Source organism: Citrus clementina, unplaced genomic scaffold (assembly GCF_000493195.1).
Source record: "Citrus clementina cultivar Clemenules unplaced genomic scaffold, Citrus_clementina_v1.0 scaffold_6, whole genome shotgun sequence".
Taxonomy (NCBI): Eukaryota; Viridiplantae; Streptophyta; class Magnoliopsida; order Sapindales; family Rutaceae; genus Citrus; species Citrus x clementina.
This window is the reverse complement of record NW_006262139.1, coordinates 19,827,467-19,845,218: the sequence shown is the minus strand read 5'-3', so window position 1 is coordinate 19,845,218 and position 17,752 is coordinate 19,827,467. Positions and strand designations below refer to the sequence as shown.

Here is a 17,752-nt window from a genome sequence, read left to right as displayed (position 1 = left end):
ATTGGTAGTACAAAAAAATTACATACAGAGATACACACACACATCTCCCTCTCTCCTCGCACTCTCACTCAAGAATTTTCTGTAGCTCATCACTGCTCTGCTCCATATCAAATGATTTGAAAAGCAAAGCATGGCAGAAGAGTCAAATCACCAAATTGAAGTTCCCTTGTTTTGATCCATTCGCAGGTACTTCTCTCAGAAGCCGTAAAAGAAAACCCAAAATTTGAAAAAAAAAAAACTACTATTTGTGTAGTAAAGAATAACAACCTTTCACAATCACATAACCTCAATTTACTCATTTTTTTTTTTAAAGAAAATTTGATTTTTTTTTTCTTTTTCTGTTCGGTTTGATTGGAAAAAAGAAAAAGAAAAAAAAAGAGGTGAGATTAAATATGTGTGTGTGGATAATGAGTGAATAAAGATGGGTATCTTTTTCCCAGCCTTTTTAATAATAACCCCATCTCTCTCATAACTTATAATATATTTTTTCCTTTTCAGTGGGGAAGTTGCAGAGATTTGAAGTCTGACAAAGTGCTTTCACCTATTAGTGAAGATTCATATATAGGCAGCAGGTTAGTTTCTTGTGTTGCTTCCTTTCCCTCCCCCCACCATCTCCCATGTAACTGTACTCTAGTATTTATCTATGCTGATCATTTCTTTCTTCTGTTCTTTCAAAATGTTCACTTTCATGGGGGCTTTGTTTGTTTGCTTGTCTTAACAATAGTAAGGTCATTTCTTTTAAATGAACTCTTTTTTCCCTTTTCCTTCCATTCTTTCCCCTTGCAGCAGTGTAGATTGATCATGAAGCTGCACGTGCACACTCAATTTTCCTTCACACCAGGTACTTGATATTATTGTTAACAAATACCTTCTTATTCAATTCAATTCTCTCTCTCTCTCTCTCTCTCTCTCTCTCTCTCTCTCTATATATATATATATATATATAACCTACATCCCTTCTTGTTTCACTCCCTTTCCTTTTCCTCTTCACCATCATCTTCTAGCCACATAGAAGATGAATAAATATGAATAAATTATCCATCATCTGTCAATTTCCTTTCAGGTTTTGCTTGATAAGATCGATCCATCGATGGGCTGATTGCTCAAATTAAGACTCAAATCAGGCAATTATAAGGTAAATAAAAACATAATTGTACTATGTTTTTTCCCGAAACAAACATGTGATATATGATATATACTGATATTGATATTGATATTGATATGCATGAGCATGTCATGTGAAAGTGAAAACTAACGTAATCCCTTTTCATTTTCAGTTCGTTTCGGTTTCGTTTTTCAAGAACACAAGATCAAAATAATAAGGTAACAGGATGGCAACGTACTTTCATGGGAACCCAGCTGAGTTTCAAGCCCCAGATGGGCTTCAAACCCTCGTACTTATGAACCCTACAACTTACGTTCAACAACAACAACAGCAACAGCAACAATTCTCCGACACAAATCCTCCTCCGGCGCCGGCGCCGGCTCACAACAGCCTCATTTTCCTCAACTCCTCTGCCATCTCCCCTCACGCGCCGCCGCCACCTTCCCACACTCAACACTTCGTCGGCATCCCCACCACCGCTCATCAGGATGACTCCATCTCCCCTCTGCATGGACTCCTGCCGCGCGTCCACTACAACCTGTACAACCCCAATTACCCTAGTCCACCCGCGCGTGACACCCCACGCGCCAAGCAGGGACTGTCTTTGAGCCTCTCTTCCCACCAACACCCCGCCTTCGGCTCCCAGGGTGGTCAAACGGTTTCCGGAGAGGATATTAGGGTTTCTGGCGGGTCTGCATCGTCGGGTTCGGGTGTCACTAATGGGGTTTCCGGGATGCAAAGTGTGTTGTTGAGCTCTAAGTACTTGAAAGCGGCTCAGGAGCTGCTTGATGAAGTTGTTAATGTGAACAATAGTGGGATTAGCAACAAGAGTGAATTTTCAAAGAAGGGTAGTGGTAATAACAATAGCAATATCAATAAGGTGATCGGAGAGTCATCGGCGGCAGCCGGAGACGATGGTCAATCAGCCGGGAAACGTGCCGCGGAGCTTACCACGGCAGAGAGGCAAGAAATTCAGATGAAGAAAGCTAAGCTTATTAATATGCTTGATGAGGTATGTGTATATTTTTAAGTACCCATTTACACAAAAAGTATTACTTGTAACTTGCGTAGATATGTTTTGTTGGGGTTTTGATTTTGGTCTTTTTATGACAAATTTTGATTTCTTGGAAAAGTTAAGTTTGTGTCTTTGTCAAGTCAGTTTGATGAGATCATAACTAAGAACAAGGAATTGAATTGAAGTGTTACTTTCATCAAAGTCATCTCCTAAAATCTTTAATATAATGTATTCTTCAATTACTTGTGCAAATTTTTAAGTGTTAATTTGTGGAAATGAATTTTCAAATTTTGTTGTTTTTGTTTTGTTTTTGCGAAGGTGGAGCAAAGGTACCGGCAGTACCATCACCAGATGCAGATAGTGATTTCATCATTTGAACAAGCAGCAGGAATTGAGTCAGCAAAGACATACACAGCACTTGCTCTCAAGACAATTTCAAAGCAATTCCGGTGCTTGAAAGATGCAATTACAGGCCAAATTAAAGCGGCAAATAAGATGCTGGGTGAGGAGGATTGCGTCGGGAGCAAGATTGAAGGCTCCAGGCTCAAATTTGTCGACCACCATCTTCGTCAACAAAGGGCTCTTCAACAATTGGGAATGATCCAGCACAATGCTTGGAGACCCCAAAGAGGATTGCCTGAAAGATCTGTCTCAGTTCTTCGCGCTTGGCTCTTCGAACACTTCCTTCACCCGTAAGCAAAAATCAAAATCCACAATTCACAATTCTCACAACCCATTTGCAAATTTTGTATAGATATTAATGTAAGAATCTTTGATTCAGGTATCCGAAAGATTCGGACAAGCAGATGCTGGCAAAACAAACAGGGCTTACCAGGAGCCAGGTAAAGTTGAAAAAAAAAAAAAAAAAAGTCGATAATTTTGAGATGTTATTGCTTCCAATTCTGGGAAATCTTATAAACGTTTCGTGATGATGCAGGTGTCTAATTGGTTCATAAATGCACGAGTTCGGCTGTGGAAACCAATGGTTGAGGAAATGTACTTGGAGGAAATTAAAGATCAAGAACAGAACGGATCAGAGGACAAAACAAGCAAGAGTGAGCACAATGAGGATTCGGCATCTAAGTCCACTGCTGCACAAGAGAAAAATCTCGTGAAGGAAACTCAAAACTCGAAGAGTTTCAAATCCAGTGAGGATAATTTGACAAACCAGAATGTTCATTCTATGATTTCAATGTCCACAATTGCAACATCTCCTATCGGAGGAGGGAATGCGAGAAACCATTCAGGATTTTCACTCATTGGATCATCAGAATTGGAGGGATTGACACAAGGGAGTCCAAAGAAGCCGCGGAACAGTGACATGAACATGATGCTGTCACCAAGCAATGTGCCATCTATCAGCATTGATGTGAAGCCTGGTGGTAATGAGGCTACTAATGATCTTATGCCGATGAAATTTGATGATGATGATAGGCAGAGTAGAGATGGATACTCATTCATTGGAAACCAAATGAACTTCATTCAAGGGTTTGGGCAGTACCCGATTGGTGAAATTGGAAGGTTTGATGCGGAGCAATTCACTCCAAGGTTTTCAGGCAATGGCGTGTCACTTACGCTTGGGCTCCCACACTGTGAGAATCTCTCATTGTCAGCAACTCATCAAAATTTTCTCCCAAGTCAAAACATTCAACTTGGAAGGAGGGTCGAAATTGGTGAGCCTAATGAGTTTGGTACCATAAACACTCAATCTCCTCACGCTTCGGCCGCTTATGAAAACATGAATATACAGAACAGGAAGAGGTTCGCAGCACAACTGTTGCCTGACTTTGTTGCATGAAAGCATCAAAGGCAGAATCAAAGATTATGGAGAAGCGAGAAAGGCTGGAGTCTTTTCACTATTATTTGCTGTTCCCTAATGCCATTTTGGGAACAGGGAAGCTTATGCATGGTAGTGTAAAGAAAGCAGAAGAAAAAGTTACGTTAGTATAGATAGGTTTATACTTTTGCCTAGAACCATTTGAGTTCAGTAGATAACATAGCATTAGGTATTGGGCATATGGATTGAGGAGATGTATATTAATTTTGTAAGTTTTGAAGATTGATAGATGGATTGATATCATAAAAGTTAGTTATTTGGGTATACCGAATTACCAATATAAATATGGAATATTGTGAGTAGATATATGGTGTTGATTTGTATTTCATGATTTTCATTCATTGAAGAAATGGAAATACAGGAGCCATGATGCTTAATTGGAAGCAAAGGAAGGGATGAATTTGACTGCAAAATGCAAAAAACTATTACCCAAAATTTTATATGGATTGCGCATGGTGTCTTGTTTCAACTCGTGTTTAACTGTTTGAAAAATCGCTTTAAACTTATCAGTTAAAAGGTTTAAACGATTTCCTTCTATAAATTAGACCTTTTTCATCGATTGCATTTGCTGCATTTTCATTAGTAAAAGACCATCTATCTCGTATGAAATATAGAGTGAGATAAAAGAGTACGACAAGAGGTTATAAAATAAAACTCTGCATCTGTCCTATCTTTTTTATTAATAGACAATCTCACATGAAATTGGCGTGCGAAAGAGCATGAAAATAGGCTGAGCGGTTAGAAATTGAGCTAAAAAAAAAGGTAAATATAAATAAATTAAGAGTTTGCTCCAGAGATATACAAGAATACAAGACCTCAACTTTGATACCGTACTATTCCAATCACTTCATCAACAACTTAAAACTATCAAATAAGGTTCAACGTTAATATCAAACACGCATCTGAATACTAAGTAGTAATTATGCGATACAAGCATTATTTGAGATATCATTTATGGGTGAAACAGGAAAATACTTTTAATCTTTGAACACCTATCAATGGTTGCATGACCCTTCTACTAAACCCCATTAAATTATTCTTTTTTTATTGTGAGATACTTGATCTATTTAACCCTATTTAATGATCTAGAAGATATTTGAACATTGGCGTTATCTCTTTACAGATTTGAGTTTAATTTTCTATTGCCTGTATCATTTGAGATTAGGAAGATAAGCTTAGGACCCCACATAGGTATCTTGCTAGAAGAAAAAAGAATAAAACTAATGAAAAGTTACAAATAAAAGTCAGCAAACATGGGACAACAATCCAAAAATAAAAAATAAATAAATAAATCGATCTAGTTGTTGAAATATTATTGTGTTTTACTATAAATGAATAGTGAACAGTTTGTTGTTTATTGGTCACAAGATTCAAATTTATACAAGAGTGAACCTTATCGTTTGAATTAGATTCGAAAAAAAAAAAAACCCTTATCGTTTGTATTCACACTTTGGTTTATTAATTTTAAATTTTGGTCGATTGCTTACGCAGCAAGGACACCCGTGAGTGATTTTGGTCGATTGCTTACGCAGCAAAGACATCAGTGAGCGATCAGTAGTATTATCTTTTAGATAATTTTATAAGTACTAAAATATTGACTAATTTGGAAAAATTTTCCAATTTAGTTTCGTGTCATATTCCATAAACAAAGGCGCGGGAATTTGAGAATATTGATCCGTGAATTTAGATAATGTTAACATTCAATCAAAAGCTTAATTTTCATTTGGATATTGAAAACTTTCGACAAGCAACTAAAAACTTCAAAACCATTTGTTAATTTGAAATTTTGAAAATAAAATCACGAGACTTCTAAAAATGAGCACATTTTCATATCTTTGTAGTGCCTCAAAACACGGTAATATTTATGAAAAATGATGATTTACATATATAATGTATTCATATTTTTAGGATTCAATTATGGCACTTTAGAAGTATCATATCCTATAATCTAGACATTTTGTTAGATGGTCAGAAATTTAATAAAAGTCAACAAAACCTAACCATCTAATGATACCCAAGTTGTGAGATACGATATTCATAGAGTACCGTAGTCACAGCATTGTTTCTAACCTATTGATGTAAGATCCTATGCTTGTATAATATGTCATCTTCCGGGAAATGGTTGGTTGAAATTATAAGATGGAATAACGTCGTACAAAAAGTTTCAAATTTGAATCCTATTCATATATGAAAAGAAAGTTTGGTTTACATCCAAGAAATATTTTAGAAAAAAAAAAATTTAGCATTCGACTCTTATAAAATTCCCTTTTTCGATCCGTATTGCTTCAGGGATCTTGAGCAGAATGAAAGGACTTGTACCTGAATGACACTATAAAATAGTTTCTTGATTATGTTTGATAGGCAGAAATTACTTGACTTCTGTAGGCAATTGAGTTTTCAAAATTCGCCCATCAAAGATTCCAATAACTATACATACTTCAGAGATCATTTGATGTTTCATGCTTGTTCACTGTCTCGTAACATAGATCAGTAATTGTTCTCTAGTTGGAGCAGTATTATGATCATCCTTGGAGCATAAATTAGTAAGATAGTCATCTTTAGATTTATAAAATTGGTGATAAGATAACTCGAATCAGCTAGATTTCGTAATAATACAACTTACTTCTCCAGAGTTAATCATGGATAACCACAATCTTTACAATTAAGCAAGAGCTAGCATCAGATGATGTACAAATCCTAGAATTGCAGTTACATATTGCACAGAGAGCTCAAAGATCCACCAATATTGACACATCTCAAGTAAGACACTTGCCCTTTTAAACAAATTCTATCATCTATATGCAATGAGCATAAAAACCAGAGTTACTTGTCAATGCTTGATTGAGCAAAAGCTACCTGAATCATTGCCTAATAAAATGGCGAAATGAGGTTGTAATGAAAGAGTCAAAGTGTGTGATCATACCAGGCTTCCAGCTTATAATCCTAGTCTTCTCTTGGCAACCTTGGACCGGAAACACCAGACCTCAAATGCCTCGGTCAAATCTGGATAGTGTATATGCTGATTTTCCAACCATTCAGTCAAAATCTCTGCCTGATCCCCGGATGGTAATGCGAGAATCATTGAAACAAATGTGGATTCCAAGGACTGCCAAAGCTCACCATCAGGTTTAAATGTCATGGTACCCTCATCATCAGTTGTTGCAGAATCAATCAAAGGTCTCGTAACCCTTGCAAATGGAAGCCACAACTTCACCAAATGAAGTCTTTTGGCAGTTGGCAGGATAACAGTGCCATATCCAATTGCCTCTAGCACTTTCGCAGCCACCTCTATGACCTTCAATTTTATCTCAACTATCTCAGTAGTTCGGCTTGATTGTTCAGTGGCCTTGATAATCTTGTCTGATGCATCTACCCAACTGCTCACAAATTCCCTCATAATTTCCATCTTAGACAATATCTGACAAGCCCACGACAAATCCAACAGATGGGATTGAAACAATTGCATTTTCTCTTCCTCGGAAATAGATTCTTCATGCTCAGATAACAGAGCTTCCAATATATTGTTAAATCTGCTAAATAGTCTTTTTACACATTGTTTCACCTCAGATTTTATCTCATCATCAGCAGTTAATATAGGGGCATCATCATCTTCGGTGATCATATATTCAAGCTGCTCTTGTGCAGATGATTTAAGATCAGCCATGGATGAAGAAGGCGATGATGTGGCAAAACGAATGGCTGAGAGAAATATTCCCAAAATAGCAGATGGATTGACTGGCTGCAGACGGGCCAGAATTGGTTCTGCCTCTGCTCCCATGTTCGGTATAATTCTTATAATTTCCTCCTCCTCACCTTCTTCCCATGGAACTGCTTCCAGGTAGCTAACACAAGCAGTAACAATCTGTGGACAGCCCAGATCAACAGCCACCTGGAGAATACCTAGTGCATTCCTCACACCATGCCACATATCATTCAACAAGCCATCAGTGGCAACATAAAGAAGGCGTAGAACATTGACATGGTGATCAAAATCAGATTCTTGGCAGTAAACTTCAACACAATTGCGAGAGTCAATAATCTGGCATGTTGGCCAATTGTCAGAGAGACGGTCAGCAAAATACTTGCATTTCTCAATAAGAATGTGAGAGTGGCAGTATAACCAGTCATCTCGGCCATCCTGTGTTCGCAACCTCACAACAACATCACTGGTTGAACGGTCACCTATCTTACTTGGAGCCTGCATTTCACTATTCTGAAAGCAAAAGAACATTCGAGGAGATTAGTGGGAAACTGTAATAAAAATAAGTCTCTCACATAGATAATTTGCATAATGTTCTGAAGTTTGATTTTAAGAAATTGGATGTTGGACAAAATAATTAAAGCAATTGTGGAAGAACAGATCTGGACTGGAAATCTATGTAATGCCAAATTGGAAAATGAGGGAAACAAAAAGACTGACATTGAAGTTTTTGGTTGGAGTGCCAACACAAAAGATCCATTATATAATAAGTCAATAACTATGTATGTCAAATAATGCCAAAAAAAACAAAAATTATACATAAGTGATGAGATAGTCAGAAAACTTACAAGAGACTCCATTGAAGCAATAAGAGTTCCTAAGTCTATCTTATACGCATTTTAGCACCTATTAACAAACAAGAACCCACAACACGCATAAGAGTAAATACAAAAATTACAAAACACGACTGCTGAAAAGTATTAATACCACAAAAGCAAGACTCATTCCATATCTGATCACACATTATAACAAAGCTATACAGCGTGAGTATAAGCTAGGGAGATCAAATCGTTGTAAATGATTTCAGGCAACATCCTAAACTTTTTCTTGATCAATCAACCGCTTTCCAAACTACCAATGAATCTTTAGGCGACAACATTGAACACTTGAAATCTAGGTGAATCAGAACCTGCCACATTCATTTTACTCCAAAAGTGAGAACACAACTCTGCAAAACAGACCCAATTAAGCTACTGGAGTTTGAACTAATGAAGTTTATATATCATTGAATAAAAACACAAGTCCCTCATTTCCCTATAAACCAGCTGATACGTCTCATCCGTACGGTTACATATAAAAATATACGCATACATACAAATAATTGGGGCAAAAGGCAAATACTTCGAAAACAGTACGAGAATATGAAATAAACCCATTTCGTAATTGGGATAAGACAGTGCATTGGGTACTAAATAAAGCTCCAAAACTGAGTTCAATGGAATCCCCCCGGGGGGGGGGGGGGGGGGGGGGGGATTTCAATGGAATCGGGAAAAAAGGAAAATTAACATAAATTGTGCTTGTCTACGTGCAGACAAGGGAAAAAAAGTAACTAGTGATTGAAAAATTTCTATAGAGTAATACCTCGAGTTCTATCTGATGATCAAGAAGTTCATTCGGATTTCGCATCAGTAAAGTTTTTTAGGCTCTTTAGCATTCTCTCTCGCGCTCTCTCTGTCTCAGAGTTGCAGGTTCCAGCTGAGAGATTTGAGCTGCAAGCCCAAACAAGTTGTTCTATATACACCCAAAGCTATTCTGAAAGCACTTGCCCAATTATGAACGGGGTGTAATCAGTTTGTAGTTATATGTTAGTAAGAATATTTGTCTGTTTGCTTTCATTTGCCATAGAGTCACATAATGGCTGATATAAATCAACAATGAAAAAGGAGTTTTGAGACTTTTGAAGGGTAATTTTCCGTTTTAGAGTTCTTTTTTGGAAAAATATAAGTTATATTCAAAGCTTTTTAATTAATGGATGTCTGGATACATAAATCTATAAACCATATATATTTATTTCTTTTATTATTTTTATTTCTGATTACAAGTTCAGTTTAGTCATATTTGTTAATTCTCATCTGAACAAACATAAATTTTGTGAGAGACACTACCACTAATGTAAAGCTCACATTTTTATCTCCTAAAATATATTACATATAGTATGAATAAATAAAATAAAATATTATTTTCTGAAAATTTTATTCATAATTTCCTTCTTAGGATAATCTTTTTTCCTTACCAAAATTCAATTTTTTGTTTAACAATAAGCAGTATAAATATATCTAATTTTATTAAATAAATATTAGAGGAAACTACACTATTTTTTATTTTAATATTAGAAATTGGAAATACCGCCTTAAACTTCTAGTGCAAGGAAGAAAAACTTCACACACTTGTGATGTTGAGAATGTTGGAGAAAAATCCGATTTTTTAAAATTTTATAAAACCTTTTAAGGACCGCTCTCATATAATATATAGGAATACGTAATCCAGAAATCGTACCTTGAAAATCCGAGTTGGCTTTTTTCGCTGAAGTGATTTAGGCTCCTAGATCACGATCCGCCACCACCACTCCTGTTAGATCACGATCCGTCACCACCACGCTTGTTAGATCACGAATTGTCACCAATGATCTTCTAGGTTATGACTCGGGTTTGATCTGCACTTGACGTGTGGGCGCCTTTATCACTACCAAAGCAATTAGCACGAGAAAATTTTTTTCTCAACAATAGAGAGAAAAATCTTATTATCTGATCTGTATAAAGTGACTTCCTTTTTTTTTTTTTTAGAGAAAATAAGCCTTATATATCTCCCTTTAGTGAAAACCCGAGGCTTCAAATAATCAAAAAACAAAACTTACGTTACTTACTTTTTCTATAGGGGACCCACCTAGTAAAATAACATAAGGCCCCTTACACACAAGCTAATTAAATAGAGCCTCCCACTAAATGATATATTTAGGCTTTTGACCCAAATAGCTAGTTATCTTACTTATTAGTTCAGTAGTGGTGCAGTCAATTAAATGAGCTAACCTAGGGATCATTTGGGAACATACAATAGTGGCTACAATAATTAGGCCTGTAATTAAACTAGCCCAATTATTTAATTCCAAATCTACTCCACTAAAAGATTGGAACTGACTTCCATAATTGTATGCTCGAATAATAATTCGTCCCAAGCCACATTGATTTTTTTACTGCACAATCCTTTGTACTACATCGTTAATTAAATTGATATCTCAACTGTCCAATCAATTTAATAACATCTTATTCCTTGATACTTACTAGTTTTCTCTAATGATCATTTTCAACATACTAAATACGTTGACACACTCTGGTCAGAAAATTCTATGATCAAGTACTGAAAACCCATCAAGAGATGTGTTGTACAAATTCTATATTGTTAATCTATAACTCCAATACTCATAAATGCTCCCACCAAGATACAAGGTAATCTAGACTACAAGTATGCGTCATGCCCATTGGTAACTCAAATAGAATAACAATTACAATCATGAAATCATAATTAACTCAAGATTAAGATTACAGTAAAATCAATGCCTATGAGATTTAATAAGTCTGACAGTTATTACAAAGTTAATTAAATCTCATATGTGATCATGTTCAATGTAGTCGTACTACATCAATAAATTCATACATGATCAAGACAAATCATTCAATGAATTTATTACAGTCTATACCTAAATAAAGTGCCCAACTTTATTTATCAACTGCGAACTAAATTTATTTAATCATAAGATAACTTGTATTTATGTCTTCTGTGAATCCACATAGTGATCACATAAATACATATAATATGATTAAATGGACTTTAATAAAAATATTAGTGCAATTAAGATATTTGAATAAAATACCTCATTAATTTTATTAATCAGAAAAAATGTTTATTATAATTAAATAAACACATATGTTTTTAAAGAGCATATTTTCCCAACAGAGAAGTAGTAAAAATATCAATTGTTTGCTTATTGTACTCTCGATACAACTCAATTTTGCCTTATCTAGTGCAAACAATTCCATGAAAATTATTCAGAGCCACAAGGAAATGAGTCTACTGATCTTTCTTTACTTCAGGTGCATTTGGCACATTATATTATATTATGTTATATTGTATTATTTTAATACAGGTGTATTATATTATGATATATTGTATTAGTACTATATTATAATAATGTTGTATAATGTTTAGTGTTAAATTGTATTGTATTGATTTTTAATTATATTGTGTTTAGTGCTACATTGTACTATGATTAATTGAAATTATATATTTAAAAATAATATTTATTAGTACTTAGAAAAAAGACCAAATATAGAAGTCTTAAATTTCATAAATTTAACATTTTTTAGTATAAATGTTAAAAAATGTCGTAATTCTTTATAAAGGTTGAAGCTTATGGTCTTAAATTTTCGGTAGAATAATATTTATTTTTTAGAATTTTCCAAATATATAACCTATGAAATAAAGATCGAAGTACATAATTTAATCAAATAATCTCTAAATAATATAACAAAATAAATAAATAGTTAAAACCTACAAGATTAGTTCAAAAGTCATATTCAGATGACAGAATAATAATTTATACACATCACAAGATAATCATAAAATAATAAAGTGATATAATAGTTGTAGTATATTCACTAACAAAATGAATTGTACTAAATAGTCCTAGTAAGAGTTTGTAGTATATGTAATAATATTTTATATCATTATTTATGTTATTATTAATTTTAAATTAATATTACTCAATTTTATTCATATTTAAATATTTACTATTATTTATATTAATTTATTTAAAAATAATTAATAATTATATATTAATTATTGAAATAAAATCAAACAATGTAATATTCTATTATAATTTTGTATATTATTTAAGTATTTATTATTAGTTATATTAACAATTAACTTATTGAATATTAATCAATTTTATATATTACTTATTACAATATAGTTAAATAGTACATTATTTAGTTATATTTTTATATAACAGAAATTAATATTATATAATATTATGTTTAATTAAAAAGTTATATTTATTTATTATTATTATTATAAAGTAAAAAAAAAAAAAACTAGTTGCTGCATTAGCTAAACCGGACTCCTAGTCGGGTTTAGCTAATGCAACCACTTGTTGCAGCTAAACATAGGGTTGCACTGCATGCTACACACCCCCTTTATGTGGCATAGATATAGTTTATTAATTCTTCAAGTTCTTAAAAAAAAAAGTAAAAACTTGTAATTATTATAGCTATTGATAATTTGACATGTTGATAGGTTGATACAAAAAATTATATGGAAAATTTTTTTTAGTGTACTATCCATGCAATACTTTTTTTTTTTTTAGTGTAAGATATTGCTTATTAATTTTCGCAAATTATTAGAAAACTTGATAATAAATCTTTAGTTGAATTAATCGTCATCTTTTTCTCCTAATTTTAAAGTGAAGGGTTTAAATTTCCCTAATAATTGTATGAGTTGTTGGGAAAATATGCTCTTTAAAGCATATGTGTTTATTTAATTGTAATAAACTATTTTTCTGATTAATAAAATAAATGAGGTATTTTATACAAATATCTTAATTGCATTAATATTTGTATTAAAGTCCATTTAATCATATTATATGTATTTATGTGATCACCATGTGGATTCACAGAAGACATAAATACAAGTTATCTTATGATTAGATAAATTTAGTTCGCAGTTGATAAATAAAGTTGGGCACTTTATTTAGGTATAGACTGTAATAAATTCATTGAATGATTTGTCTTAATCATGTATGAATTTATTGATGTAGTACGACTACATTGAACATGATCACATATGAGATTTAATTAACTTTGTAATAACTGTCAGACTTATTAAATCTCATAGGCGTTGATTTTACTGTAATCTTAATCTTGAGTTAATTATGATTTCATGATTGTGATTGTTATTTCATTTGAGTTACCAATGGGCACGACACATCCTTGTGGTCAAGATTACCCGGTATCTTGGTGGGAGCAATTATGAGTATTGGAGTTATGGATTAACAATATAGAATTTGTACAACACATCTCTTGATAGGTTTTCAGTACTTGATCATAGAATTCTCTGGCCAGAGTGTGTCAACATATTTAGTATGTTGAAAATGATCATTAGAGAAAATCAGTAAGGATCAAGGAATAAGATGTTATTAAATTGATTGGACAGTTGAGATATCAATTTAATTAACGATGTGGTACAAAGGATTGTGCAGTAAAGAAATCAATGTGGCTTGGGACAAATTATTATTCGAGCATACAATTATGGAAGTCAGTTCCAATCTTTTAGTGGAGTAGATTTGGAATTAAATAATTGGGCTAGTTTAATTACAGGCCTAATTATTGTAGCCACTATTGTATGTTCCCAAATGATCCCCGGGTTAACTCATTTAATTGACTGCACCACTACTGGACTAATAAGTAAGATAACTAGCTATTTGGGTCAAAAGCCTAAATATATCATTTAGTGGGAGGCTCCATTTAATTAGCTTTTGTATAAGGGGCGTTATGTTATTTTACAAGGTGGGTCCCCTATTGAAAAAGAAAATAAATGTGAGTTTTGTTTTTTGATTATTTGGAGCCTAGGGTTTTCATTAAAAGGTGATATAAAAGGCTTATTTTTCCCAAAAGAAAAAAGGGAAGCCACTTTATACAAATCGAAGAATAAGATTTTTCTCTCTATTGTTGAGAGAAAAATTTTCTCGTGCTAGTTGCTTTGGTAGTGATAACGGCGCCCACACGTCAAGTGTAGATCGAACCTGAGTCATAACCTGGAAGATCATTGGTGACAGTTCGTGATCTAACAAGCGTGGTGGTGACGGATCGTGATCTAACAGGAGTGGTGGTGGCGGATCGTGATCTAGGAGCCTAAATCACTTCAGCGGAAAAAGCCAACTCGGATTTTCAAGGTACGATTTCTAGAATACGAATTCTTATATATTATATGAGAGCGATTTTCAAAAGGTTTTATAAAAATTTAAAAACCTGATTTTTCCCCAGCATGAGTGATTTCTTATGTTTGGCATCAGTGGACTTCGGTATACTTTAAGTTTAGATTTTAGATTATCGGGCTCTGATAGTACATTTATATTACGTTGGAATTGGTTGTAATGTAAATAATATTAAAAGAAAATTTCAAACTTGAAATAAAAGAGGAAATGGCATATATCATTGGCACACGGTGTGCTTTTGTGGACATAAATAGTATAATATCATGACCGTTAATTTTATGAATAGGTGGGCAACAACAAAGTGATTGAATAACTAAACAAAATAGTTTAATGTTCAATTTTTATTGACCCGCAAAATCAGATTAAAAACTTGATTAAACGAATTAATGATTATATGAACTTTTGAGAATTATCAAAGTAGAATTAAATCCTAATAATATTTTTATCCATGTTAGTGATACAAAGCACGATCACATCGCATGTTGTTGAGTTATGTGTCATACTGATACATGTTAGTGATACAAAGCACAATTGCATCGCATTTTCTTTTCGATGTGTTATATTTTGAAATTTTGAATGTATTATTGTAACTTTATTTAAACAATTAAGTTATTTAAATTTTATTCAATTCTGAATTTGATCAGTAGTAAAATTATTCTTCTATAAGATTTTTTTATTTAATTAGTTCGTGCATTGGACAAAATAAAAAAAAAATTTAATCTACGAACCAATCTATAAAATGATGGATTGGATGTGGATTGAGTCAAATCCACAACCGATCCGCAGGCATATAAATTGGATTTTGATTGAATTTCACCAATCCATAGATTGGATTGGATTGGATTGAAAATTTATAATCCATAAAATCGTGGATTAGATATAAATTGATGTCAAATCTGTAAAATCCGAAAGCACCTGTAGAATATAAGACAATATCATTTTAAATAACAAGTTGCTTGTTTAAATATATGTGTGTGTTTCAATTAGTGCAGAAGCTTTTTGTTGATTTTCATGTTCAACCCTAAGCTATGCTCTAAAAGATTATATCTTTCAAACTTTAATTAAAAATAAAGAATACAAATAAGCAAACATCATGCATGTGGAGGCTTTTTGAGGGAAACAGCCATCGGTAAGTCATAATTATTAAAAAAATATATTAGTACTTAATTTTCTGAGCAGGTGGGTTAGCAACTAATCAATTTAGCTAAACACGTTTTTTATTATATTGACCAGCAAAATTTGATTTTAGAAAATAACAATAATTATAATAAATAAGAGTTCAAGCATACTAAGTTTTATTAAATGTCATAATTATCGTTTTACCGATCATTTTCACAGTCATCAAAACAAAAACGTGGTTTGATCTTTGAACCGAATTTCTCATCAAACTTATATTTTTCTTGTTTACGTCGTCCTGCAACTGACGTTACTAGGCAATTTCTTATTAAGTAAAAGAAGCAACTGGTTGTTTCTTTAATTAATGAGTTTTTCAAGTCAATTTAGAAAAGTCCTTAATTTTTATTTTTTATTTTTTTTATAAATTCTGGAGCATGGTTCAGTTCTCTAAACTAGGGTTCGATTTCTATCTAACTATAGATAGAGAGATTTTGGGGAGACCCTTGAGGTGCCAACGGTTTAATTTGTTGCATAATGATTATGTTTTTCTGGTTGTCAACGTAAGTGAGTGAGGATGATATGGAAACTTCTATTAATTAATTAATTAAGAAATTCATTGGATCATTTTTGGAAAAGTTGTTGGGTGTTCAAACTTCAAAGGAATCAATTAAGTACAGTGAGGACTGGGGACTGAGAAGATAACGAAACAAGGTTAGTTGACTTTGAATCCTTTGAATAAGCAGAGATTCAAAGTAAACTTGATTCTCTGACCGGCCGACATTTTGGGCCAAAGAATCCTTATTGTCAATAAAGCACCCCACTACCAGTAATTTTGATTGCTCCTGATTTGCCCAATATTACATCTTGTTATTTCCTTTCTTTTTATTATTATTTAAATATTTACAGGGCTTGGTTTATATAATAAGAATATTATCATTCGTATACCTTATAAATATTTTATTATAAAAAATATTATAATATTTTAAGGGTGTATCAATTATTCACCTTAAATTGACAAAAGCTATCTGCCGACCACCAAATCGTTAGTTGCCGTTTGAAAGTCAACGGGATTATAGCGAATTGACGATTTTGCCCTTGAAAAGTATCACTTGTATACCCTTAAATTATCACTTGTATAATATGAAAAGACCAAATTACCCCCTGGCGTTATCCTATTTAAACGACAAGTAACGGTTTGGTGGACGGCAGATACATTTTGTCAACTTAGGGTGGACGATTGATACACCCTCAAAGTATTGTAGTATTTTGTGTAACAAATCATCTATAGGGTATACGAATGATAATTTTCCTATATAATAACATTGATTGGAAAATATCTTGTATCAATGGAGATTAGTTATTGAGCTAACAATATAATTTTAAGAAAATTAATCATCTACTCGAAAATTTGTTCATTATTATTAATATAATTATTGACCTATTATATTGATGAGTTTCTTTTGATGTCCCTGCACGCCTCCAATCTACTCTACTTATGCTGCTGAACTGGGTGGGGAATGGGACCATGAAACTCTGCCCTTTTCCCGCCAGTAAGCAATGTGAATAAGGAAGGGAACGATAAGCATTACTGATCATTTGAGATTTTCCCACGGTGACATAATTGGCAAGGCGATCGAGGACAAGTTGAACCATTATGCTGACCAAACTATGAACTAACCAACTAATTACTTGATATTCTTGTATTAAAAGAACATTGCAGATCAGCTTTCTTCATTGTTGAAGTTTGTTGCAAAGCCACATCAGTCCTCTAAGCAATCTGATGTGAATTTTTTATGTGTCGTTTAAAACACTCTGTTTCTAAAATTCCTTATACTTCTTTTCAAATACTATTGTCTTCACTTGACCGAATTGTTAATTCTCCTATAATCAATTAGGTTTAGGCATCGATATCTACTTGATCCTCATATTTTTTA

The 17,752-nt window shown here is 33.2% G+C and overlaps 2 protein-coding genes across 6 annotated transcripts; one reads left to right on the top strand and one right to left on the bottom strand.

Moving 5' to 3' along the window:
* Positions 1–22: 22 nt before the first annotated feature.
* LOC18039706 (BEL1-like homeodomain protein 1) lies at positions 23–4,259 on the top strand. 2 transcript variants are annotated; one of them, XM_006429998.2, is made up of 8 exons: positions 23–186; positions 499–572; positions 787–841; positions 1,064–1,135; positions 1,278–2,117; positions 2,439–2,812; positions 2,902–2,962; positions 3,058–4,259. In XM_006429998.2, exons 5-8 carry the CDS (start codon positions 1,332–1,334, stop codon positions 3,916–3,918), a joined length of 2,082 nt encoding a protein of 693 aa, XP_006430061.1. In that variant the 5' UTR covers positions 23–186; positions 499–572; positions 787–841; positions 1,064–1,135; positions 1,278–1,331; the 3' UTR covers positions 3,919–4,259. The 2 variants fall into 2 exon arrangements, with proteins under 2 accessions (XP_006430061.1, XP_024037554.1); XM_024181786.1 differs by lacking the exon at positions 23–186 and having other exon boundaries at positions 412–572.
* A 2,278-nt stretch (positions 4,260–6,537) lies between these two features.
* LOC18039705 (BTB/POZ domain-containing protein At3g05675) lies at positions 6,538–9,414 on the bottom strand. Of its 4 annotated transcripts, none has more exons than XM_006429995.2 (3): positions 9,299–9,413; positions 8,506–8,563; positions 6,538–8,170 (listed from the first exon to the last, which is right to left on the bottom strand). In XM_006429995.2, exons 2-3 carry the CDS (start codon positions 8,515–8,517, stop codon positions 6,893–6,895), a joined length of 1,290 nt encoding a protein of 429 aa, XP_006430058.1. In that variant the 5' UTR covers positions 8,518–8,563; positions 9,299–9,413; the 3' UTR covers positions 6,538–6,892. The 4 variants fall into 4 exon arrangements, with proteins under 4 accessions (XP_006430058.1, XP_024038519.1, XP_024038520.1 ...); XM_024182751.1 differs by having other exon boundaries at positions 8,506–8,846; positions 9,299–9,368; XM_024182752.1 differs by having other exon boundaries at positions 8,506–8,885; positions 9,299–9,327.
* Positions 9,415–17,752: the final 8,338 nt, after the last annotated feature.

Coding starts and splice junctions, on each gene's coding strand:
- LOC18039706 (XM_006429998.2), top strand. CDS start 1,332: ATGGCAACGTACTTTCATGGGAACCCAGCTGAGTTTCAAGCCCCAGAT. Junction 2,813..2,901: donor TTCGAACACTTCCTTCACCC/GTAAGCAAAAAT, acceptor TCTTTGATTCAG/GTATCCGAAAGATTCGGACA. Junction 2,963..3,057: donor CAGGGCTTACCAGGAGCCAG/GTAAAGTTGAAA, acceptor GTGATGATGCAG/GTGTCTAATTGGTTCATAAA.
- LOC18039705 (XM_006429994.2), bottom strand. CDS start 9,343: ATGCGAAATCCGAATGAACTTCTTGATCATCAGATAGAACTCGAG. Junction 8,171..9,298: donor ATCATCAGATAGAACTCGAG/GTATTACTCTAT, acceptor TTTTGCTTTCAG/AATAGTGAAATGCAGGCTCC.